Raw genomic sequence first — 24895 nt, forward strand, 5'->3', positions numbered from 1 at the left:
CCTCCCACAAGCCAGGTGGCCTTTTGGCAAGGCTGGAAGATGCTGACCTTGGCCCTGGCTTTGAGCTTGGCTCCCACGGATGCCTTCGCTAACCTCCTGCCTGGGGCCCCATGGTGATGCAGGCACACACACACGGACACAAGGTAGGCATGCAGGCACAGAGTACATGCATATACTCAGGGAACACAGCACGCCTGGTACACATGGCAAATCCCACAGCACATATATACATGCATACATAGAAGGACAAACGGCACATGTGTGCAGACACATGCCTGTGCGTACATGTTCGTGCACACACAACACAATGATTACACATATGTGGGACACACACAACCCACACAGGCAGCCACAGAGAGCAGGGAACACTGCCTTCCTGGGGTGGCCCTTGGGAAGAGCCAGGACTCGTTTCCTCACCCAGGAGTTAGGAGTGCTGCTTGCTGACAGTGCAGCATCCCCGGAGAACAGCGTTTAGGAGGTGGGCTGAGGATAGGTGGTGGACACGTTGGCTGCCTCACTAACTAGTTGGCTTGAAAAAAGTCTGCTTTTCTAGCCCTGTACGGAGCTAGGGGAGTTGGCATCGGGGCTCCCTCGGGTCGATCCCACATTCCCTGTGCCCTCCGCCCACTTGGCCATTGTCCTTCCCACCCCACCGCACCCCACCCCAAGCACTCCTTGGGGCATCTGGCCCTGCTGGGCACCTCAGGGAGTGCTCGGGTGCCTCGGGGGGGAGGAGCCGGCCCTCCCCTGGCCTCGCGGGCGGCGACTCGACTCGGTGCAAGCAAGACCGGAGCCTGTGTGCCCGCCCGGCAGGGCGTGCGGCCCCCTGCGGGCAGCGCGGGCGCAGGGTCCGCGGTTCCCGGAGTTGCCCAAGACGCCGGTGACTCCTCCCCGGGACCCTCCCCTTCTGGGCGAGTCATTCTCCCCACCCGGGTCCCAGTGTCCGGACCCCAGCAGCGGCTGCTAGCTCCGGCCACCTGCTGCGAGGCGCGCGCCTGGGCCCTGCGCACCCCGGGGGCCCCATGGAGCTCCGGGCGCCCAACGCCAGCTGCGAGAATGGTGAGTGTGGTCACGGAGCCGGGGAGTGTCTGCAAGAGAGCAGGCACCCTGGCACCTTGTTCTGGGGGTCCCTGGGGCAAGGGATTCTGGAGCCCTTCCCTTCCCCAGGCTTGGGAGCTAGGGAAGGTGTGAGGAAAGGAGTCTTGGGGATGTAGCAGTGATTGGAGCCAATGCACAGAGACTCTGGCCAGAGATGGCCACGGGGGAAAGGGAAGGCCAGGACCGCCTGACCTTTCAGGGAAAAGAAGGGAGCACCCAGCCTGGAAAGATCCTGGCTTTGGGGAGGAAAGAATAGTATAGTTGGAATAGAAGGACTAGTATAGTAGGGAGTGATAGTACAAGGAGCGATGGTACAGCTTGCCTTGCACACACCAGAGCTGGGTTCAATTTCCAGCATTTTACAGGGTGCTCCTGAGCATTGCCAGGAGTGATCCCTGAATGCAGAGCCAGGAGCAACTCCTGAACAACCCACAAAGAAATCCTGGTTTTGCTGGGAGCAGTGCAGTCATCCTGACACTCATCTGTAGCAAATCATGGATTCCCACGGGTCTTCCCCAAATCAGAGTCCTGTACCCATCCCAGAGTCTGAAGCGGGCATTGGCAGTCCAGTAATGTCCCTCAAACTGACTCTCGGGGTCTCAGCCCTGCACCCACTTCCCTCATCTTGGTGTTCACTCTGGCCTGAGTCTTCAACTTCTTTCTTTGCAGAGGTTTACGCTGGCTGTCCCTGGCTTACCTCCCCTTCCCATATTCCCCTGGAAGCCGCCTCACCTGCCTTGCCCTGTGTTTCAATGGCGCATCTTCGGGCCATTTTCTTTTCTTTTGATTCTCTTTTGATCCTCATTTCCCCCTTTCTTTCTTTCCCTTGAGGGAGGCCAGGCTGCACAGAGGTGCCAGGGTGTTTGGGGGGCTCCCCTGGAAAGCCCTTTGCCTCCCCCTGCAGGAGGGCAGGGCCAAATCTGAGCATAGGCTGGCCTGGCTCCAGGAGTGTCTCCATGGGTCCACGCCCTCCATCCAGGCCCTGTCTCATTTCCTGGGTGCAGGGAACTCCCCATCTCTCCTCCTTCCAAGCTGGAGGAACAGGAGAGAGCGGTCCGGACAGTTCCATTAGAGACTCAGCTGGCTTCTAAGTTTCACAGCATCTGGGCTGTGATGCAAATGTTGGTAGGGAGCAGCCTGGCTACCAGATATAAAAGGATGCAGGTGTGTGTGTGTGTGTGTGTGTGTGTGTGTGTGTGTGTGTGTGTGTGTGTGTGTGTGAGCTCTGATCTCCTGGCCTCTGTACTGGCATTAAAGGTCAGCCTGGCCTAACTTGTTCCACCAGAGGCCACAAATGCCACAGCCATAGCCAAGAGGCCTTGGCCTGGCCACCACTGACCTGAGGGGCACTGGCCATTCTTCTGTCCCAGGGTATTGGTGAGGACAGCTGGTTTGAAAGAGACCTTTGCCCCAATGCCACAAACTGACTCTGGCCTGTTGGTGCCATGCTTATGGGACTGAGGAGAAAGAGAGTGGGGTGCAGTACAGATCTGGGGGTTGCTTGCAGAGCTGGTTCTTTGTGTGTGGTGGGGCTGGAGGTGACACTGCCCAGTGGATCAGCACCAGGAGGTCCATCAGTCAGGCCAGCAGAGCTACTTGGAGCTGAGTTTTCATGGGAAACCACCCTTGGTCAGGAATCCATGTCTTTTTTGGGGGGTTGGTTTTGGGGCCACACCCAGCAATGTTCAGGGGTAACTCCTGGCTCTGTGCTCAGAAATTACTCCTGGCAGGCTCAGGTGACCATATGGGATACAGGAGATTGAACCTTGTATAAGGGGTAGGCCACGTGTCCTTTTACAGAAGCCATCACAGCAGTGCTCGGGGGACCCCTTCCAGCATTAAATGGCCTGATGAGGATTGGGGGATCCTGCATTGCTAGGCATCAAACTTGACACTGTTAGATGTTACACATGGGCTCTTTCACTCCTAATTCACATTTCTGTGGGGAGGGGCCCCTAGCCTCTCCTGGCAATCTTTGGACAACCTGGCAAGACCCTGAGGCTGCTCAGGCCCTGAAAGACTGGAGGTTACATGGACCCAGTCTTTGGGCTTGAACTGGGGGTGAACATGTGCAAAGCATGTGCCTGGTCCCCTGTACTATCCCCCTAGTCTGTCAGCCTCATTTTAAAATAACCCTCAAGAAGCCAAGCCCTGGCACTGGAGAGATAGCATGGAGGTAAGGTGTAGGAAGGTCGGTGGTTCAAATCCTGGCATCCCACATGGTCTCCTGAGCCTGCCAGGAGCAATTCCTGAGGATAGAGCCAGGAATAATCTCTGAGCTCTGCTGGGTGTGACCCAAAAACAAAAACAAAACAAAACAAAACAAAAAAGAAGCCAAGCCCTGCTGTCCTCACCTGGACATGCTTCTGTGCTTTCCATTTCCTGGCCATCCTGGAGGTTCATGGGAAGCTCCAAACTGAGCCTAGCTGCTGTGGGGGTTGGCACTGCCTCAGCCCATGTCCTGAAGTCTGGTGTCTACATTCACAGGCATAGCAGGATGTATCAGCACAAGTATCAATCAGGTCCTGGTTCTTAGGGGATGGCTGGCCCTGGAAAGCAAACTAAACAGCCAATAGTGCCGCGCGCTGGGGCTCATGACCTCAGGGTCCTGACCAAAACATCAAAAGGTGGACGACTCACACTGGGAATGGTGTAGAAAGTAGGCTGAGTTCTCTGTACCCATTTTCCTCTGGTTGGTTGGTTTGATTTTGGGCCACATCTGATGGTGTGGTGGTGCTCAAGGCTGACTCCTGGCTCTGTGATCTGTAGTGGGGTTTAGGGACATCTTTGGAATACGGGTATTGAACCTGTGTTGGCCGCATGCAGTACTATCATACTGCTATAGTACTGCTATAGTACACTATAGTACTGCTGTACTATTGCCCCAGCCTTTATCTTTTTTGGGCTCTTTTAATTTTGGGGACACACCCAGGGGTGCTCAGTGCATACTTCTAGCTCTGTCCTCACGATGTATTCTCAGCAGTGCTCAGGAGACCCAATTAGATGCTGGGGATTGAACTCAGTAGGCTGCATGCAAGGCAAAAACACCCTACCCGAAGTACGATTGCTCTGGCCCTATGCATCCTGTTTCTTGGTTACCCTATGTCAAGGGTCTCTCCATATGATGATTAGTAATTCAGAAGGGAAGAAACCTGGGAGAGCAGAGTTCTGGGGGAGAAACTGCTGGGGGCCTGGGGAGGGAGGGAGAGAGATATAGCAGCAGCCCAGAGCTCAGAGTTCCCTTCCTGCCACAGGCACCACTATGCCAGGCCTTTCTCTCATGGTCTCGGTCCTCGTGGTCACCGCCTGACAGGCCTCTGCAGAGTTGGGCATGCAGAGAGAATCTCAGCTTCCAGGGGTTGAGATGGCATGTTCATGGCAGCTGGAAAGTGGCTTGGAGCTGCCTCTGAAAAGCACTTTGTGTCCATGTCTTCTAGGGTCCCTGCTCAGTCTCTACTGCTCAACACGGCAAGTCCTCTGCCAGGTGGTCCGCCACCTCGAGCCTGAGCCACCAGGCAATGTCACAGCCCTGCGCTGGCAGGACCGCTTCTGGAAGAGCTACAGCTTTTACGTGGGCCTGGGCCTCGCTGTACTGTCCAGCTTCCTCATCGGCAGCAGTGTCATCCTCAAGAAGAAGGGGCTCCAGCGGCTGGTGGCTACGGGGGCTACACGGGCAGGTAGGCTCCCGAGGCAGAGTGGGGGTGCGGTTGAGCTGGGGGCCACGAACTCTCAGGCCCTCTGCACCGCTGGCATTTGGCAGCTGCCAGCCCTGCGACCTTCCTGTGGATTCAGCCAGCTTCAGCGGGAAGCTCCTCTTCAGCTGCATCAAGGCCTGTACACAGTTCCCCTGTGACCCTGGATCCAAGCCCTTGCTGAGGTCACTCCAAAATGCCCTTTCTGTGTCTGCTGGGTGGGGGCACTGTGAATGCCACTGGCCCAGCAATGGGCTCAAAAAAGCAGAGGTGATGTCATATGCACCACCCTGACATCACCGTGTAGGGATTGTCATGCTGACGTCATCATACCTGATGTCATGGTGGTGGCAATGCCCTGCTGATGTGCAAGCCACATCCCTTGCCATCATCATGAGCTTTTCCTGGGTTGCCCAAGAGTGGCTGTGAAGCTCTGTACACCAGAGATTTTCTGCTTGGGGGCACACAGTGGAAGTGTGGCAAGGACTGGAGGCTCATAGAGACATCCTTGAATGGGGCCCAGGCTGGACTCAGAAACACAGATCCCTGGCAAGGAGGGGGGGGGGGTGGGAAAGGCAGGAGTATAGGTCATAGGTCCATGTACAATGGTGGGGGAGAGACTGGGGGTACTGCGGCAGTAGTGGGGGCACTGCAGTCACAAAGAAGCAAAATCGGGGTGCTCTGGGAGGAAGGAGCATAGCTGTGGAGGAACCACAGCACAGGAGGCATGGCAAGATTCAGATGCACAGTTAGATTAACAGGGGACCCTGAAAAGAACAGATTCCTGGGAAAGTAGGGTGGTGGGTGAACCAGACGCTGGGAGGCCAATTTGGGGAGGAGGATGAAGGAGGCTGCAGACCAGTGAATGGGGGCTAGCCCACAGTGTGGGGAGGGGACAGTGATGGAACACTGACATCAGGGTTTGCTGCTGGCTCGGGGCAGCCAAGAGCTGACACCATCCTGAGTTCCCAGGAGCCACCGTAGGCTGCCAAGGGCTTCTTTCTGAGCTGATGGATGCAGGTGGCAAAGCCCAGGGAAGGTGATACACTCAGTTCACAGTTGTATGGGGCACAGTGGTTCAGGGTTCACCTTAGTGGCAGGTGGTCTGAGCCCCTGGCCACAGGCTTGTGGAGAAGATGAGTGGGGGAGAAGACAAGTCTATATTTAAGCTCCATGCCTTGAAGGAGATCTGGAGCAATGCCAGGGGTCTTGGTGGTTGTTATAGGAGAGAATCTTTGGACAAAGAGGTCAGAAAACTGCAAGGATGGCTGCTGTGGTCTGGAAGAGGAACAGACAGGAACTTGCAGGAAGGACAGGGGAAACGCTGTCCTTCCTGCAAGCTCTGTGAGCCATGCGTGGCATGTCCAGCCCTAACTGTTCTTTTTACTTACAGTGGATGGTGGCTATGGTTACCTGAAAGATGTCATGTGGTGGGCCGGCTTCCTTACCAGTAAGTGCATAACCATCCATGCTTGGTGTCGAGGGCTCAGGTGTCACTCCCAGCTCCGGGGATGGGACTTGGGGCTCCAGTATGCACCCTCTCCCTGGCCAGAAGCCCACACTTGACTCCACTATCCAGATCCCTGAGGATCCTATCTCAACCTCAGCTTACTTGCAGCACCCCAAGAATCTGTCCACAGAGAGGCTATGTAGTTGACTCAGTTGGAGCGGAAGTTTGTATTTCCTAACACTGTTCCTGCTGAAATCTGACACTTCAGCTTAGGGGAGGGTGAGGGTGGCAAGATCCTGTGTACCTGCCCTGCTTTCCATACCCCTCCACTTTCTTTCCAATTCTAACTTCCCCTAGAGCCAAGGCCCAAAGGCAGGATGATCTGGGCCCATCCAAGAGTTCCTTTTGGGAGGACAGGCCTGGTGGGGGCTGTACCCTGGAAATGCCATCATGTGTTAGGATCTGGTTGACCACCTGAGTCGGCACTGAGAGCCAGAGTTAGATGATAATGCAAGATGCAAAAGGGAGTTTTTTGTTGTTGTTGGTGGTGGTGGTTTATTTTTATTTATTTAATTTTTTTGGTATTTGGGTCACACCCGGTGGTGTTCAGGGGTTACTCCTGGCTCTATGGTCAGAAATCGCTCCTGGCAGGCTCAGGGGACCATATAGGATGCTGGGATTTGAACCACCAACCTTCTGCATACAAGGCAAATGCCTTACCTCCATGCTATCTCTCTGGCCCCAAAAGGGAGTTTATTTGGCTAGCCGAGGTCCAGTCTTATCCAATCAAGGGAGTCTTGACAAGGACCCTGATGCAAAATCTTAGCCAAAATCTCACAAGCATTAACAGCAGCATAAGCATTCCATTGGTAAATACAAACAGTTAAACCTTTACAATATATTTGACAGGGCTATAACTTTCATCACATGCATGATTGGCTTATATCAGTTTGCCCACAAAGCACATTTTTTTCTTTTTTCTTCTTCTTCTTTTTTTTTTTTTTTTTGGTTTTTTGGACCACAGCCGTTTGATGCTCAGGGTTACTCCTGGCTAAGTGCTCAGAAATTGCTTGGGCTTGGGGGGACCATATGGGATGCCAGGGATCGAACCGCGGTCCTTCCTTGGCTAGCGCTTGCAAGGCAGACACCTTACCTCTAGTGCCACCTCGCCGGCCCCATTTTTTCTTATTATTTTTGTTTTTTTGTTTTTGCTTTGTTTTTTGTTTTGGGTCACATCCAGCAGTGCTCGGGGGTTTCTCCTGGCTCTACGCTAAGAAATCACTCCTGGCAGGCTCAGGGACCATATGGGATGCCAGGATTTGAACCACCGACCTTCCGCTTGCAAGGCAAACACCTTGCCTCCATGCTATCTCTTTGGCCCCAGCACATTTTTCTTAGCATTGATGCTTCAGCTTATCTCTGACTCATCTGACTCAACTTTGGTTGTCAATGGGGCCTTATCAGGTGGAACATTCCAGACCCACTTAATTCCTCTATCCTATCACAATAGGGAGAGTCTTGACATCCCTGCATTCCTACTGTGGTTTTATTTCTGAGTTAACTCCCTCTGCCTTGGCTCAGAGGAACTCAGTGGAAATGAGTTAACTACCTCCACTTTAGCTAAGAGTGGGAAACTACCCAACCTTTTAACCTTCTTGAAGAACTGCTTTTAACGTGTCTCAGGAAAAACTGCTTTTACTAAGGTTTGGGCTCTTCTTAGTCTAGGACCTTACCTAGGGGATCTTGGCTCTCACACATACCTTCCTTTAAGGCGGAAGGTTCAAGTCTGCAGGCATCTTCTGGAAAGATGCCAACCCCCCCTCAGCAAGAATCTTAAGTTTGCAGGAAATTTTGCTTTCCTTCCAACATGAATTTACCCCGAAAAACTGAACCTCCTTGGACCTCCAAAAACCACAGTGCTTGGAGCTGACGGCTCCAAGAGATAGGGCAAGAGCTGTCTGGCTCTTGGATAGGTGGTCTGGGGCTGAGCTGATTGCACCCCTGGAAGCAGTGAGACTGCACTACCGGGACCTTGGTGGACTGGACACAGGGTATTGCATTTCCTTATGGTCTCCTTTTTCTTTTTTCCTAGTGGCAGCAGGAGAAGTGGCCAACTTCGGGGCATACGCCTTTGCTCCAGCCACAGTGGTCACACCTCTGGGAGCGTTAAGTGTCCTCATAAGGTGAGGTTTACCTCTCTGTCTGTCTGTGGTGGAGGTTCACCAAGGGCCAGGGGCTTTGGTGTTCCCCTGGACAAAGAAGGTGTGGTAAGCCAGTAGTACTTAATCAACTTCGCCTTGCATGTGGCTGACCTAGGACAGACTGTAGTTCGATCCCCTGGTGTCCCATATTGTCCCCCAAGCCAGGAGCAATTTATGAGCACAGAGCCTGAGCATCGCCAGGTGTGCCCTCCCCCCCCAAAAAAAGTGCACTTGCTGGTGCCTGAGTAGTAGCATTGCTTTGCACGGGCCAACCCGGTACGGATCCAGGTTTGATTCCTGGCATCCAAATGGTTCCCGAGCCTGCTGGGAGCAACTTTTGAGTGCAGAGTGCAGTAACCCCTGAGCACTGCAGAGTGGGACCCAAACCCCTCATCTCCTCCCAATAAAAGAAGCATACTTGCTGGGTGGGAGGCAGCAAAAATGACACTGGCCTGGAAGCACTGACTGCAGAATGAGCTGCCCAGCAGTGGGATCAGGGAAGGCGGATGCTGTCATCACTTACCACACTGGCGTAATCTGGTAGGCGTCTCTGTGCTGACATCATCACACTGATGTCATCATAAAGTCAAATCCCGGTTGGTGTCATGGCCGCAATGTCACTGACATCTTCATGCTGCCATCTGTGTGTGCTTTGGCATGGCCTTAGGGTGGCTCGAGGCTGCTGCTCCAATTTTGTTCCCTGAGCCCCCCAGGAAGGGCAAGCCTTTCCCTAGTTTCAGTTCAGGCTTCCTTCCTCTGTCCTGCCCCATGACCTGAGCAGCTTCTTTGCAGGTTCATATGGGCTGCCTGTGTGTGTTTGGCAGGGATGCACGGGATGGAGGTAGAAATGAAGGGGTGCTATTGATCCCTTCTGGGGCCCTGTCATAAGCCACAGCCCTTGTCGCCTCTGGCTTTTACCCAAACTCAGTTGACAGTTGTGAGGCTGATACATCTAGAAGCAAATGGAATGCCCCTCCATGTGGCCCCTGTGTCACTGCTTGTCTTCTAATCCCTGTGAGTCCTATTTGTGCAGAGAGAGATGTTGTTTGTTTTCAGGGCCACACCTGGCAGTGTGTGTGTGGCTAAGGTGACCCTACGGGGTGGTGGAATTGGAACCTAGGTTGGCCAGGAGCAAGGAAAATGCCTACCCACTGTCCTTTCTCTAGCCACTAGGAGTCAGTCCTGAGCCCCATCAGGTGTGGCCCTCAAACTGAAAAGGCATGCTGGGGCTAGAAGCTGTGCAAAAGATCAGGGTGTCAACTGGGTCTTGGTCAGACAAGCAGGCTCTGGAGGGCATGTATGTGTCTGAGATGGGGCACTACATCCCTTCATCCAGGTTTGCCCTGCACTTCTGGTGAGGGGTATAGGTCAGGGAAATGTTCCCCCTGGAGAAAGCAGGGGTTTAACTTAGAATCTTTTTTCCCCACCCACACCCGGAACAGTGCCATTCTCTCCTCCTACTTTCTGGGCGAGTGTCTGAACCTGCTGGGGAAGCTGGGCTGTGTCATCTGTGTGGCCGGCAGCACCGTGATGGTGATCCATGCCCCTGAGGAGGCGAAGATCACCACGATCATGCAGATGGCGTCCAAGATGAAGGACACAGGTGGGACAAACAGGAGGCCACCAACCCCCACTTATTCGCTTACTTTGAGGGCCCCACTTGCCATGTGGTCATTTCTGGCATTGCTCAGGGAACACTGCATCCTGGGGAATTGTTCCCAGGCTTCTCACATGCAAAGCCCTTGCATTCCTCCCTGGGAGCCATCTTATCTCCATGGCACACTGCGCCTCTACGTGCCTCATATTGGGGTTCATAGGAGACCTGCACTGCACTGACTTCCCTCCCCCACTATATTGTCTCATCTATTCAAGCTTCTCTTATGGAACCCCTGGGGCCAGAGAGGGGCCTCGAAATTATAGAGATGGGGTGTTCCTGTGAGTTCAGGAGGCTAGAGGTTCAGACCCAGGCCTAGGCTCTTTTTATGGGGGCATATATAGCACTCTCCAGGCCCCCTTGTACATGGCATGTACAGGGTGGGGGTGGAGACTAGGTCTGAGAATTGGACATTGGAGGCATTTCCAGCAGACTGAGATGATGTCTCTCCCCAGAAGATGCCCAGAGATAGGGCCTGTTCTTAGAACAAAAAAGAAAAGGGAGGTTTGGAGGGATAGTGGCAAATGTAGAGGGTGGTCGTTACATGTCTCAGAGGCTGGGAAGACAGAACAAGTGCAAGAGCTTTGGGAAATAGATTGTGCCAGTTCCTAGGCCCTGCCTGGGGTTAACCTTGGTATACCCTGAGACCTCCTCCAAGGTGTGGCCCCTATATTTACCTTTTTTTTTTTTAGTTTTTGAGTCACACATTGGCAGTGCTCAGGGTTACTCCTGGCTCTACACTCAGAAATCACCCCCAGCAGGCTCAGGGGACCATATGGGATGCCAGGATTTGAACTTCTGTCCTTTTGCATGAAAGGCAAACACCTTACCTCCATGTTATCTCTCCAACCCCCTATATTTACTTTTCATTTTTGAGCCATACCTGACAGTGCACAGGGCTTACTCCTGGCTCTGCTTTCAGGAAAAGTTCTGGAAATGTTCAAGGGATCCTATGGGGTGCCAGGGATTGAAGCTGGGTCAGCTGTATGCCAGCCAAGTGTCCTCCCCATTGGACCATTGCTCTGGTCCCTGGCCCCCGAACTACAAAAAAATTCATGTGCTCAAGTTGTGATTGAGTTGTGAAGCCCGGAGGGCTGGAGGGGTGCATGGTCCTCAGACTCAGTTTCTCCCTGTGCCCATGCCCACCCTGCAGGCTACATCGTGTTCTCAGTGCTCCTGGTGGTCTTCTGCCTCATCCTCATCTTCGTGGTGGCCCCCCGCTTTGGGCAGAGGAATATCCTAGTCTATATCACCATCTGCTCAGTGATCGGTTCCTTCTCAGTGACGGCCGTCAAGGGCCTGGGAATCTCCTTCAAGAACTTCTTCCAGGGGCTACCTGTGGTGCGGCACCCCCTGCCCTGGGTCCTTGCCCTCATCCTGGCGCTGTCACTCAGCTTGCAGGTCAACTTTCTGAACCGGGCACTGGATGTGTTCAACACTTCCCTGGTGTTCCCCATCTACTATGTCATCTTTACCTCCCTGGTTGTCACCTCCTCCATGGTCCTGTTCAAGGAGTGGCACAGCATGTCGGCAGTGGACGTGGTGGGCACGCTGGCTGGCTTTGTCACCATCATCCTGGGTGTGTTCATGCTCCATGCCTTTCGGGACCTGGACATGAGTCGTGTCCACCTGCCTCATATGCACAAAGCACCCACACCTGCACCCGCACCCACGCCTGCGCCAGTCCCAGCAGAGCCCACAGTCATCCGGCTAGAGGACAAGAACATACTGGTGGACAATATTGAGCTGACCAGCACCGCCTTGTCGCAGGGCAAGCCCCAAGAGCTTACAATCCATTCTTAGGACTGGGAGGTCAAAGGGCACAGAAAGTGACCCCGGGCAGCCAGGCTTCTCAATCTTAGAGCCCAAAGGCTATGGTGTGCAGCTCTGTGGCTGCTCACGGAACCGTGTTCTCTGCAGATGTTAACAAATACCTCATGCTGTTTCCAGGAGGAAAATGCCTCTGCTGGTGAGCAGTGGTGGCAGACATTTCTAGAAACAGCCTCTGTGCAACTGTATGTGGACGCCGGTGGTGGGGCTGCCTTCCTCTGTGCGTCCTGGGTGCTGCCTCTCTGTTGCCTGGCAGAAGGCAAAATCTGACCCATTGAATGTAGAGGGTCCAAGGACCTCCCAAGCTGGTCCTGTCCAGGCAGGTTTGCCATGATCTCGGATGGACAGACAGTGAGATTCATGGGCCCCCGTGCTTTGGTGGCTCCTCTAGGGAGATGGAGGCTGGGCGCTCCATCCTTACTGTGAATGCCAGAGATGTCTCAGGAACTGTCCCCCAGCTGGTAGGGGATGCCCTGCTTTTCCAGCCCCACCCGTTCCCCAGTCAAGCCAAGACAGAAGTGTTGACCTGGAAATTGCCCCATCTCAGAACTCAGAGCTGAAGCATGGGGGTCAGTTGACTATTGTCCAAATATGACTGGGGAGTTTGGGGGGAAGATGGGGTAGAGAGTTGGGGTGTGGCAAGAGCACACAGGTGAGAAGAGTTTACCCTAAGACTCATGAGTTACCACCTCTCTACCCTGCTCCCAAGCAACTCTTGGTAGAATCTGGCAGGGCCAGATCAGCTGGAAGGTACTGTTTTTCTCCCTCCTGCACATAGGAGGCGCTACACCATTGGGTGCTGAGCAGAAAAGAGCTGAAACAGATGTCGAGAGGTCTCCTAGTCTTCAGCTCCACCACTCACACGTGTCTTCTGTTTACCTCCCTGCCAGCGTCCAGCTGGTTCCTCTAATCTCCAGCATCAACCACCTGTCTGCTCATGCCTGAAGTCAAGGCCTGGGGGCAGCCGGGGGCTCTGAGCAGGAATAAAGCCCTCATCTGTTCCCACACACTCTGCCTTGGCCTTCATTAAACACGGGTCACTTGTGCCAGGGACTGGAGGCTTCAGTGCCTGACTGCCAGAGGCTTATAGTCACTTGAAGAGCTCCTGACACTCTTAGGGCATGGCAAGGGGAACAGGCCATCTGGGGTGCTCATTCTCGTTACCCCTTTGTCCCCAGAGGACTCAGCATGCGCTAGGAATGAGTTATAAAGGTTCTTTCCAAGAGGGTCTATGGTATAGACTCTATGCTTATTCATTTGTATCCTATGGGGAAAAGGACTCAAGGCCTTAAGAAGGAGCCTGGGTCATAGCCAGGATGAGCAGGCTGCTAAATGGCTCTGGGGGTTAATTTTTTGGGGGAGAGTAAGAGGAAGTCTTTCCTCTAAAGGACTCTTGTTGGCTGGGTTGGTCTCGCCATCAAGAACTGCACAAGCCCCCACCCCACCCCCATCAAGAACTGCCATGCCTAGACAACCCTCAAATGCTATTTATTTTATTTAAATAGAAAGTGGAAGGCACTATGGCCCATTCAAGTATAGACATATAAATATTGTAAACAATACATGGCAGAGATTACGAGATCTGTTTTCCAGGAACAATCTCCCCAATCAGAAAATTCACATAGTCCTGGATCCCAGAGTCTACACAAGAGATGCAAGGGGACAGGCGAGTGGGTGGAGGGGGGTCAGGGGCCCTGGATTTGACAGAACCTGGCAGTGAGCGAGTGAGCAAGGCAAGATATCTTTCCAGTCAGCCTAGTTCAGGGCCTGTCTGGGCGTCCAGCAGGGAGCCCCACATGTCAGAACTGTTTTGAAATGTGAGTCTGCTCCAAGCAAAGCTAACCTGGCCCAGATCTGGGAGGCTTTGTTCCTGAAGGCTACCAGCGACTCAGAGCCTGGCACAGTGCTGCATGCACAGAAGTCAAGGTCAAAAGCACCTCTGGCAGCGGGATAGGGGCAGACTGATGAGTTTAGGAAGTGGGGAGCCCTGGGCTTGCTCCTCAACTAGTTAAAGGTTGTCTGAAGCTTGCTAAGGAATGGTTCTGAGGTTCTTCGAAAAAGCAGGTCCCTAGAGTGCCAAAATGACTGGAGGTGAATTCTGGCTCTGCACTCAGGGGTCACTCTTGCTGGCTTGGGGCACCATATGGAATTCTAGGGACAGAATCTGGGTCAGGTGTGTGCAAGGCAAATATGCCTTATTCTCTGTCCTGTGTCTTTAGTCCCTCTGGAGGCTAATTTGGCTTTGCAAGGTTTCTGCACTTCTCCACTCATGCTGCTAAGGTCCCCCACAGACCTTCCTGAAGGTGGGCGGAAACCCCCTTTCAGTCAGTACCACTCCCTGCCTTGCCATCTTCCCTTTATCCTTCTGGGAAGAATCCTCTGGAGGCAAGCCTTCCTTCTTGAGTCAGTAGCTGTGTTGAACTGTCACCTCAAAGCAACATGGGCACACAGAGAGGAAACGGGGTGCCTAGGGGACCCCCTTCACGCCCTGAATCTCCTAGATTCAGACTGGAAGCAGCTGCTGCTACAAATCTCCTCCACCTTCCAGTTCACAGTAAGAGTTTGAGGGGGCAGAGACGGGACCCCAACATGAGGAAACAGAAACAGAAGCAAAGACAGACCAGAGCTCTGCCACCATGCTTGGAGGCAGGCTTGGTCCATGGGCCCAGGGTGTGACACCCTCCTAACGGGGTGTCTGTGAAGCCTGGGCTAGATTTGGAGATCACTGCTTTGTTTTAGAGGGGCATGTGAAAGGGAATGGCTGTGGGTGAGGTGGGGGACAGGCTCCACACAACCCCCTCAAACAGGACGGGGTATGCTCACCATTGTAAGGACACATGTGTGAGACTCCGGGGAAACCAGCCCCTTGACCGCCCACTTGAGACTTCTGTTGAGCACTGTGCAGAGAACAGTTGGTGTCCTGGGTGGGGGCTGGAGCCTGAAAAACTCAAGTCTTCTTTTGCACTGAGGTTCTTTGGGGCTTGAAAAGCTATAGCTCTCTGTGGGAATTGGGGCAGCCTGAGCACCCAGCACCTTCTAGGGTCATCCTGGCAGCCTGGGCCCCCCTCCCTGATCTGGGGTAAACCCTTATGGCCCCCTGCTGCAAGGGACCCCTAAAGGCCAACACCAAGCAGGGGGCACAGGCAGTGGATGGTGTCAGCAACAGCAGCGGTCCCCTCTGAGGGTCTGTCTGTCCCCATCTGTTAGGGGGGCCCAGGCCCCGCCGAGGTCAGAAATTACAACAAGTTATGACCCCGTGGCCACCTCTTGGGAGAAGCAAGGTGGAAAACGGGAGCCAGTGCTGAGTGGAGGCCCCAAGCACCAGGTAGGCCCTCTAGAGGCTGCCCAGATCACTCTCTATAGCACCACATGTTGGGCGGGTCTGGAAGGGATAGAGGTAGGAGGACAGGGCGAGCAGGGATCTGGGGTCCAGCGAGGAAACTGAGCGAGCAGGGCTAGGGTAGGGTGGAGGCAGCCAGGGAGGTACACGCTTTGGCATCACTGTGGGGGGACGCCTATGCCCCCCGCTGCTGTCTACACTATCAATAGTACCTGCATGAGTCACTAACTCAGGGAAGATGGGGGAGGAACGTACATGTCCACCTGTGGCCACACAGTGGGGTCTCAGCTCGGATGTGGAGCAGGCATGGCGTGGCAGTCCCTTGTTCTCCTGTCACTCGTGTACACACACACACACACACACACACACACACACACACACACAGAGCAGGGCCACCTTTGCCAGCTCTGGGGGTGAGGGACCAGAGGGGAAGGGGCTGGCAGGAGAAGCTGCCTCTTTCCCTGCCTGTTATTGCACAGGTGACACTCCCCCCAGCCACTGTGTGGGGGGGGCCTTAGTGGTAACTCAAGGGGACACCTAGAGCGGGGAGGATGGGAGGCAGGGGGAGCACCCGCATGCTCATCTGTGGTGGACGCAGTCCCAATGACAGGTCTAGATCTTTGAGCTAGTCATGCCGTTGAATCTCTGTGATCTGTACCCAGGAAGCTGCAAAGAGAGGAAGAGTGTGAGGGGGACACACCTACTAAGTGCTAAGCCATGGAGTCCCTGCAAGTCTCACCTGGCAGGTGGGAAGGCTGGATGGACTTTGTTCCCCATGCCCTCAGCTCGCCCAAAGAGCCCTGGGGGCCCCCACTCTGCAGAGGGCTCCCTACTTCTGGCCTGCTGGGCCTTAAGAATCCTGGAGGCTTTGGCCTCATGAGCAGCACCCAGTTACTTCCTCGCCAGACTCAGGTTCAGTCTTCACCTTGGTTTTTGTTTTGGCGGGCCACACCCAGCAGTGATCAGGGGTAACTCCTGGCTCTGTCCGCAGGAATCATTTCTGGCAATGCTTGGGGGGCACATGGGATTCTGGGAATTGGACTTGGGTTGGGTGTGAGCTAGTTAAGCAGCCTCCCTAATGTCCTATCGCTTTGATCCCCTTAGTTTTCACGAAGCCCCCCTGCACTCACCTTTGGCACTGGGGCAGCCTGAGGTCGGGACTGCTGAGGAGCAGCGACTGGAGGCCAAGGGACAGTGAGACCACCAGGGCGGGGCTGGTTCTTGCGACCAGGCACGGGGTTGGCAGGCAGTGCCTTTTGGGGCGGCCGAGGTCTGGAGAAATCCTGGGTGAGGAGAGTGGTGAGCCTCAGTCAATGGTCAGAGTAGCTGCCCAGAGGCAGGCACTTTTTTCCCAATACACCCCAGTACCTACTCGGACAGAGTCCCTATACACAGTCACATCTATCCACATCCCCTGAATGGTGTGGCCATACAGTTTACTGCAAGGGTGACACTGCCTGTCTCCTGTTGGTGGGCCTGCTAGACCTCATTTACTGAGGAAGAACCTGCCTTCTCAGAGACCCCTCTACTCTCCATTAAAATTAGACATGGGGCTAACCTGCCCACCTCTGTCTCCTACTAATCTCTACCCTCCTGCCCATGCCTGAACAACACTTGCAGAGATGGGACCATCTGTGGCAGCACAAGAGCTATAAATAAACACAATGTCAACAGGGGACAGAAGTGAAGTCGGGAATGACATAGGGCAGTGGCCAGCAAGCCATAGCTCGCAAGCCACATGCGGCTCTTTATATTTTTTAATGCGGCTCTTCTGTGTGCCGGGCGGCCGCTCCCGGAGTCAGGACTCTGCTCCTAGCCTCTGTCAGTACACATCCTGTGTGGCTCTCAAAATAAATTTCAATCGTGGTTTTGGTGAGATTTGGCTCAGTGCCCACCACTGACATAGAGCAATGGTCTTACATTCAAGTGAAAAGCAAAAACAGTTGGTGGGCCACAAAGTCTTTCCCTACAAAGTGCAAAGATAGAAGCCAGTCAGGAATAATAGAGCGGGAGGGGTGGGGGAACATCCTGGTATGTTGGTTTATTTTGCTTTGTTTTGCTTTGTTTTGTGTGTGTGTGTGTGTGTGTGTGTGTGTGTGTGTGTGTGTGTGTGTGTGTGTGTGTGTATGTGTTGCTGTTGTACTTTTTTTTTTTTTTTTTTTTTTTTGGTTTTTGGGCCACACCCGGCATTGCTAAGGGGTTGCTCCTGGCTGTCTGCTCAGAAACAGCTCCTGGCAGGCTCGGGGGACCATATGGGACACCAGGATTCGAACCAACCACCTTTGGTCCTGGATCGGCTGCTTGCAAGGCAAACACCGCTGTGCTATCTCTCCGGGCCCCTGCTGTTGTACTTTTTAGGGCCATAGCTTTATTCCTGGCTCTGCACTCAGGAATCACACCTGGTAGGGCTTCAGGGACCATATGGGATGCTGAGGATCGAACCTGGGTAGATGTGTGCAAAGCAAGTACCCTCCTCCCTGTACCATTGCTCCAGCCCCAATCCTGTTGGCTTTGAACAGGAACTCAGAGCATGCATGTGTCCGCACATGAGGGGACAGGTATGCCTGGAGCAAAGCAGTCTCTCCTGGTCTGGGGACATGGGAACGGACAGCCTCCAGGATTATCCCAGACACCTCCCTTCCTGCTAGCCACCTTTTCAGAAGGGCCTGCCTGCTCAACCCCAGCCCAGCTCTTCTGTAGGTCTGTAGTTCCATGCCCCCAGCCACATGCGCTGCCATCAGTACTTCTCACATGAGGGGTCTGGGCTCCAGACTTGGGCTCTGGGGCTGGGGGAAGTGCAGCTGCAACTAGCAGGTTCAGAGGGAGAAGGGTGAGGGTGGCTGGCGAGTTCACTGGTTTTCAGGGAGCCTCTCCCTATCTCCTCCTTTCCCAGGAAAGCAGGATGGGTGTGTAACTGATGTTTCAGGGAGCACTTGCATGGTTCCTATACCCCACTCCCTGCCCAAGACCCTCTTACCTGGGCAAGGAGGCAGTGTGGGGCGGGAGGCACAGGTCGGCTTGGGGGAGGCACCCGGGCTGACTCCTTCCTATCTATGTGGACCCCAGGCCCAGAAGTTGCCCTAGTTGGCCTGCTGAGGGGAAGAGGAGGTGGGGGCAGGGGGGGTCCGCTGTGCAGGTAATCTGGAGGGGGTTTGGGGGGAGGCTGGGTGGGCTTATGCAGGATCTCAGGGGTGCTGGTCACCTGTGTGCAGAAGACAAGGAAGGTGAAAGGATGAGAGACATGGGACTCTTTTTTCCTTTCTTTTTTCTTTCTTTGTTTTGGGACCATACCCTGTGATTCTCAGGGTTTACTCCTGGCTCTGTACTCCGGGATCACTCCTAGTGGAATCAGGGGACCCTATGGGATGCCGGAGATTGAACCCACAAAGCATGCTGTACAAGCACTCCAACCCCCGGGAATTTTTCTGGGGGTGTGTGAGAAGCAGTCAGGATGACACGGAGAGGATGTTGCTTACCTTCCTCTTGCCTTGGGGTGTCTGAAGCTTGAAAGTGGGGTTGGCATGACCCGAGCCATTCTGAGACATCCTGAAAGGGCAGCTGGAATATGGGGACAATGTGGGAGCATGACTGTTGTTGGCAGCTACAGCTCTGGGTCCCACTAAGCCCTGATCTGCCTCATTCTCCCCACCATAGATGGCAGGTGTTTGGGGGACAAGATGGGCAGAACTCCCCCTCCTCAGACACACAGTCCCTGCAAAAAGTAGCCTTATACACTGCACAGCCCTTTCAGATCTGGGTCTCCTCATCCACAGCGCAAACCTAGACCCTCAACCCCACTCAGATTCTGACACAAACATGCCACTAAGATCCCCAGAGTACGTGTATCTCCACAGGGTCCCGGGGACTCCTCAGGGTGACATCCCGAGACCACCTTGGGGAGAGGCCACCAGGGAGGGAGGGACGGAGGGATCCTACCACTCACTCCTGGCTAAATTATTGTTCCCAATGCTAAAGCAGGCCTCAGTCAGGGCAGCAAGACCTGGGAAGCCTCCATTCGAGCACCTCATCTCCACCCTTCCCCCAGATAGGGTACCCACCCCTGCAATGCCAGAGACTGAAATGGCATAAATTAAAATGATATGACATAAGGGAAATGAAACAAGATTCAATGTAAACGAAGATAGAAGTGGGATCAAGGGGAGCCAAGTAATCTGATGCAGGTGATCAGGTTTGGGCAGGGGGAGGGCTGGGACCCATAAGCAGGCCCGGGTGAAGAAGGGGGGCTAGGGTTCTCTGCGGGGTAGGGAAAGAAGGGCCCACACCACACATGCACAAAGCCTGGCTGGCCTTACCGGAAGTGCTGCCGCAGTGTGGCAGGGAGTGCCCAGGGTGCCAGGTGGTCCAGCTTGGGGTTTCGGCAGCGGTAGCGGTAGCGGTAAAGCAGCAGCAGGGCGGCCAGCAGGAAGATGGCAGTGCACACCCCGGCCACCACTGCCCTGGTACCTGCAGTGGAGAAGGGAGAGAGAGGGGCCAGGACTGAATGGGGTGTACACATGATGGGGAGTTCCCATCATGTAACTACCCAAGATGCCGGATCATGTACAGGTGTAGCTGGGACCTTCATGTTGCTGAAAGCACAACCCTGGGAAACCACAGGGGGTGGCTGAGCTTTTCCAGATTGTCTTTGTAACTGGAGAGACAAGCTCAGGCTCCAGCACATGAACACACCTCTGCCCACTTTCAGCCCCAGCATCGAATGGTTTTTGAGGGGAGGGAGCACAGCCAGTGGTACTCAGGGCTTACTCCTATCTGTGCACAGGGATCACTCTGGTGGGGTTCGGGGGCCTAATGGGGTGCCAGAATGGAACCCAGGTCAGTGAGGTGTGAAACAAGTGCCCTCCTCCACTATACAATCTTATCTCTCTTGCCCTCTACCCCTACCTTTTCCCTCACATTTAACTTTCCTGCCACAATCCATAAGTTATACATGATTTTGTCAGAATCACTATTTATAGGCACCTAATTTATCCATATGTCTGGGAGGCACTGTTTGTTTTTGACCCACCCCCTGGTGGTGCATGGGAGACCATGTGGTGCCATGGATCAAATCAGAGCTCTGACCCACAAAGCACACACTAGTCCTTAAGCCCCCCAAAAAACGCATTTTCAACTGCTTTAGAGGTTAAGATTTCTCCCTTAAAAGACTTTGTTCAAAGACAAAAAACAAAACAAAAACAAAAACAAAAAAAAAAACAGGAGCCAGAGAGATAGCACAGCAGTAGGGCAAACGTTTGCCTTGCAAGCGGCCAACCCAAGATCAATGGTAGTTTGAATCCCGGCATCCCATATGGTCCCCCGAGCAGACATGTGGTCTGAGCTGGAGGAGAAAGACCTCGTCCTTCATCGCACCATCATCCAGCCCCATCAAGGGCTGACTTGCAACATAATGGCGCCCGAACAAGCTGAACCTGGACCCTCAATAATTGTAAGTGAAATACTTTATTGGAAATTTCCTCTGGAGACCATTGGATGGCTTCTGTGGTTGGTCAAGTGGATTGTGCCACCTTGTTTCAAATACATTGGTGCTGCATTAGTCAAGTGGATTATTCAGTCTTGTTTTAAACCAATTGGTTTGGTGCTAGGGAAAATCATTGCCATTGGATGGTTGTGGTCTATATTTCAAATGAAAATTTATACTCCAATACCTGTCTCTCCTGCACTGTCTCCATCCGTCATAGTTTGTGGAATTTCTGTGTTGGCTAATATTGTTATTGTGAGCATAGGTATTAGCTGGTGTTTAGGAAATAGAAAGTGTAAAATAGTGAGGCTAAAACCAGTATGGATAATAAGAAAATCTATCCGACGAAAATTCAGACCAAGGTGCACGCTGACAAATCCAGCACCACCATCAAAACTATAGGCATTTTTCCCGGAAAAAAATAACAACTTGGAAAAATAATTTAGAAACTCACAATCCTAATCCAAATTTTAACACGAATGACCAACTTCCAGTGCTAATAACTCCACAAGTGAAGCCTAATTTTATTTACAAAACTGAATCATAAAACAGCGCTGACTGACTCAATGACCAACCTCCAGTGCTAACTCCACGAGTGAAGCCTGATTCTATTCACAAAATTGAATCTCATAACAGTGCTGACTCAGACAATGAACCACATGCACGTCTTTATGTACCTACTCCACATTTCAGGCCTCAGAGTCCTATTCAGAGTAATTTTGCTAACCCGGCCTCATTTCCTTTACACAGGGTAAATGTTTCTAACTATGTACCCTTTCAGATGGAAGGATTAGATCAGTTTAAAAAAAAGATTATGGCTCAACATCACAATACTGTGTGGAGTTATTAAAAACTTTGGTGTCATAACTCATCTTGGACTTTGTATGATTTTAAAACAATCACTGACATATGCCTGCCATCTAAACAGCGAACTGAACGAGAAATGTTTTATTCAGAAGGTGTAAAAGCCAAATTATATAGCCCAGATGGTACAAAAAAAAAGTGGCAGGGGTTACTCTCCTATGAATTATTAATGTCAGAAAATCAATTTGCAAATATTCAGACACAAGCTGCTTTACCTAAAGAAATCTTAAATATAATTAGGGATATTGCATTGTTTTCATGGGAAAAAATTGATTCTAACAGCACTGGTACAAGAAACTTTTTCAAAATTACCCAAGACCCCTATGAGCCATATGTAGAGTTTGTGGGTAAGCTTAAAGATGCTCTGAAGTTACAAATCAAAGATAAGGTGGTGAGAAACTTCCTAGAAAAATGTTTGGTTTATTATAATGTGAATTCGGCCTGCAGATTAGTATTGGCTAAAATTACATGAAAAGGCAGATGTGAATGATTTCCTTTATGCCTGTCAGAATGTCTATGGGGAACCCCAACCCACTTAAACTCGGTACAAACATTCACGGTTACCAAGGGAACAATGCCTTACTCCCCTCGGGAACAAAGCACTTTCCATAAACAAGAGTTTTGCCCAAAATGTGAAAAAGGCTGACACTGGGCAAAAGACTGTAGATCCAGAAACTTTGTTGATAATAATCTGAGGAGAGGTTTCAACACAAATCCCAGGAGGCAAATCAACTGTTACCATTGTGGGAAGCCCAGGCATATCCAAAGACATTGCAGACTCCTAAATTCAACTCCTAGGGTACACACAGACACAATGCAGGGAAACGCCCACAGGGCCTCCCCCCAGGCCCTATTGAAACAGGGGCAAATTCCTCAAACTATAATCCTTCCCAGCCCAGACCAAGAAAATTCATCACGATTAGGGAATTAATTCATGCTACATCGGGGAGCACCAGATTGGACATAGTATACCCAGAGGACATTACAATTTACCCAGGAGCATGCCCTTTTATGTTAAAAACTGGCATTGTGGGCCCAGCACCCCCAGATACTATGGGTTTGATTCTTGGCAGAAGTTCCCTCAACATAAAGGGTATATCAATAACCACTGGTGTCATTGACTCAGATTCAATGGGACAAATCATCATAGTTATTACTGTAACAGCTATGTGGACCTTTAAAAAAGGGGAAGCAAGTGCCCAGATTATGATAGTACCTTATGTCAAATGTGGGAACTCAGATAAGAAAAGAATTGGAGGTTTTGGAAGCACAAATCTGGGTGCTGCTCACAACCCACTCGTGGCTCTGGTTACATTAAGAGATGAAAACCCAATGATCACAAACTTCACTTGGAAGGGTGACCCTTTCTGGGTATGCTAGACTCAGGTGCTCAGGTTACCATAATCTCTGATAAAGAATGGCCAGAAAATTGGCCTCTCCAGGAAATCCTGTATTCTCTGGAATGGAGTAGGAGGTTTAAGTTCCTGTTTGTTGAGTACGAGGAACTATGGGGTTTTATGGCCCAGAAAATCAAAGAACTATAATCAGACCTCACATGGGCCCATTTTCACCATCATTGTGGGGCCGTGACCTACACAAACAGTGAAAGACAGAATTCCACATCCCACTAGTTCCAGAAGCACCTGAACCTTCCCTTGATTTAAAAACCAAAAATTTTTCGTACAGGCCACTGCCATAAAAAAAAAACCAGCACAATAAAAATAAAATGAAAATCTGATGAACCAATTTGGACAGGTCAGTGGCCCCTTAAAACTGATAAATTAAAGGTGCTGACAGAATTAGTGGACGAACAGCTAAGTTTAGGGCATATTGAACCATCTTTTTCTCAATGGAATATGCCTATATTCACTATAAAAAATAAATCTGGTAAATGGAGACTTGATGCATCTTAGAGCTGTGAATTTATCCATGATACCAATGGGAAAATTTCAGACTGGTTTACCATCACCTGTAGTTATTCCAAAGGAATGGCCACTAATTAAAATTGATCTGAAAGACTGCTTCTATCATATTCCTATTCACCCAGATGATAAAAAAACGTTTTGCATGTTCAGTTCCTTCTCTCAATAATACTCATCCCTGCAGACGTTTCCAATGGACTGTTCTACCCCAGGGCATGTTGAATTCCCAACAATATGTCAGTTTTTTGTAGATAAGGTTTTGAGGCCTGCTTGTGAAAAATTTCCTCAAGCCATGATATTTCATTATACAAATGATATCTTGCTCATAATGAACAATGAAACAGATTTACAGGACTTATGTTATTGACTGTTTACAAATATCAGGACTAAAATAGCTTTAGAAAAAATAGACTATGCCACTGTATCAATATTTGGGTTTTATTTTGGACCGAAAGTCAATACGCCCACAAAAAAAAATTTTTTGGGGGGGGTCACACCTGGCATTGCTCAGGGGTTACTCCTGGCTCTAAGCTCAGAAATCGCTCTTGGCAGGCTCAGGAGACCATATGGGATGCCGGGATTTGAACCACTGTCCTTCAGCGTCTACCGGGATTTGAACCACTGTCCTTCAGTGTCTAAGTCAAACGTCTTACCACTGCGCGATCTCTCCAGCCCCCACAAAAAATTTCTATCAAAAAAGAAAACCTCAGGGGCTGACGAGGTGGCGCTAGAGGTAAGGTGTCTGCCTTGCAAGTGCTAGCCAAGGAAAGTTGTGACCGTGGTTCGATCCCCTGGCATCCCATATGGTCCCCCCAAGCCAGGGGCAATTTCTGAGTGCTTAGCCAGGAGTAACCCCCGAGCATCAAACGAGTGTGGCCCGAAAAACCAAAAAAGAAAACCTCAGACCGCTTAATGATTTTCAGAGACTTTTAGGTGACCTAAATTGGCTCCTGCACTAGGAATCTCGAATGCAGAGTTACCTAATCTGTTTAAAACTTTGAAGGGTGATCGTGCTTTAGATAGCCTGAGAAATTTAACAACTGCTGCCAAAAATGAACTGGACATCTTGAACAGATTACAAAAATAATTTCTCTTAAGATTCATCCCAGGAGAAAAGGTATTTCTGTTAATCTTCCCTACAATAGAAACCTGCATGGTGGCATTGATGCAACAAGCAGGACCTTTGGAATGGGTGTATTTACATAACAAACAGTCTCGCTCAGTTGTCTCCTACTTGCAACTGATTTCAGAGATTATTATCAAGGCGAGACTCAGATCTTTACTAGGTCTCGACCCAGATATAGTAGTTTTGCCAATACCAAAAAAGAAAATTGAGTCAATATTGCCTCTTATGAATCTCTACAA

At 51.6% G+C, this 24895-nt stretch overlaps 2 protein-coding genes across 2 annotated transcripts in view; one reads left to right on the forward strand and one right to left on the reverse strand.

The window, feature by feature from the left end:
- The first annotated feature begins 836 nt into the window (after window positions 1-836).
- Window positions 837-11938, forward strand: NIPAL4 (NIPA like domain containing 4). The gene is made up of 6 exons (XM_049775734.1): window positions 837-1059; window positions 4536-4775; window positions 6184-6240; window positions 8333-8423; window positions 9884-10044; window positions 11249-11938. Exons 1-6 carry the CDS (start codon window positions 1023-1025, stop codon window positions 11896-11898), a joined length of 1236 nt encoding a protein of 411 aa, XP_049631691.1. The 5' UTR covers window positions 837-1022; the 3' UTR covers window positions 11899-11938.
- Window positions 11939-15137: 3199 nt separating this feature from the next.
- The window catches only part of ADAM19 (ADAM metallopeptidase domain 19), a 68131-nt gene continuing 58373 nt past the window's right edge, over window positions 15138-24895 (reverse strand). Inside the window, exons 19-23 of the mRNA XM_049775795.1 lie at window positions 19579-19729; window positions 18742-18823; window positions 18243-18467; window positions 16396-16548; window positions 15138-15931 (exon numbers count right to left, since the gene is read on the reverse strand). Of these exons, the coding sequence (XP_049631752.1) occupies window positions 15878-15931; window positions 16396-16548; window positions 18243-18467; window positions 18742-18823; window positions 19579-19729 (665 nt within the window). The 3' untranslated portion in view covers window positions 15138-15877. The remainder of the gene's footprint in view (window positions 15932-16395; window positions 16549-18242; window positions 18468-18741; window positions 18824-19578; window positions 19730-24895) is intronic.

This window comes from Suncus etruscus, chromosome 6 (assembly GCF_024139225.1).
Source record: "Suncus etruscus isolate mSunEtr1 chromosome 6, mSunEtr1.pri.cur, whole genome shotgun sequence".
Taxonomy (NCBI): Eukaryota; Metazoa; Chordata; class Mammalia; order Eulipotyphla; family Soricidae; genus Suncus; species Suncus etruscus.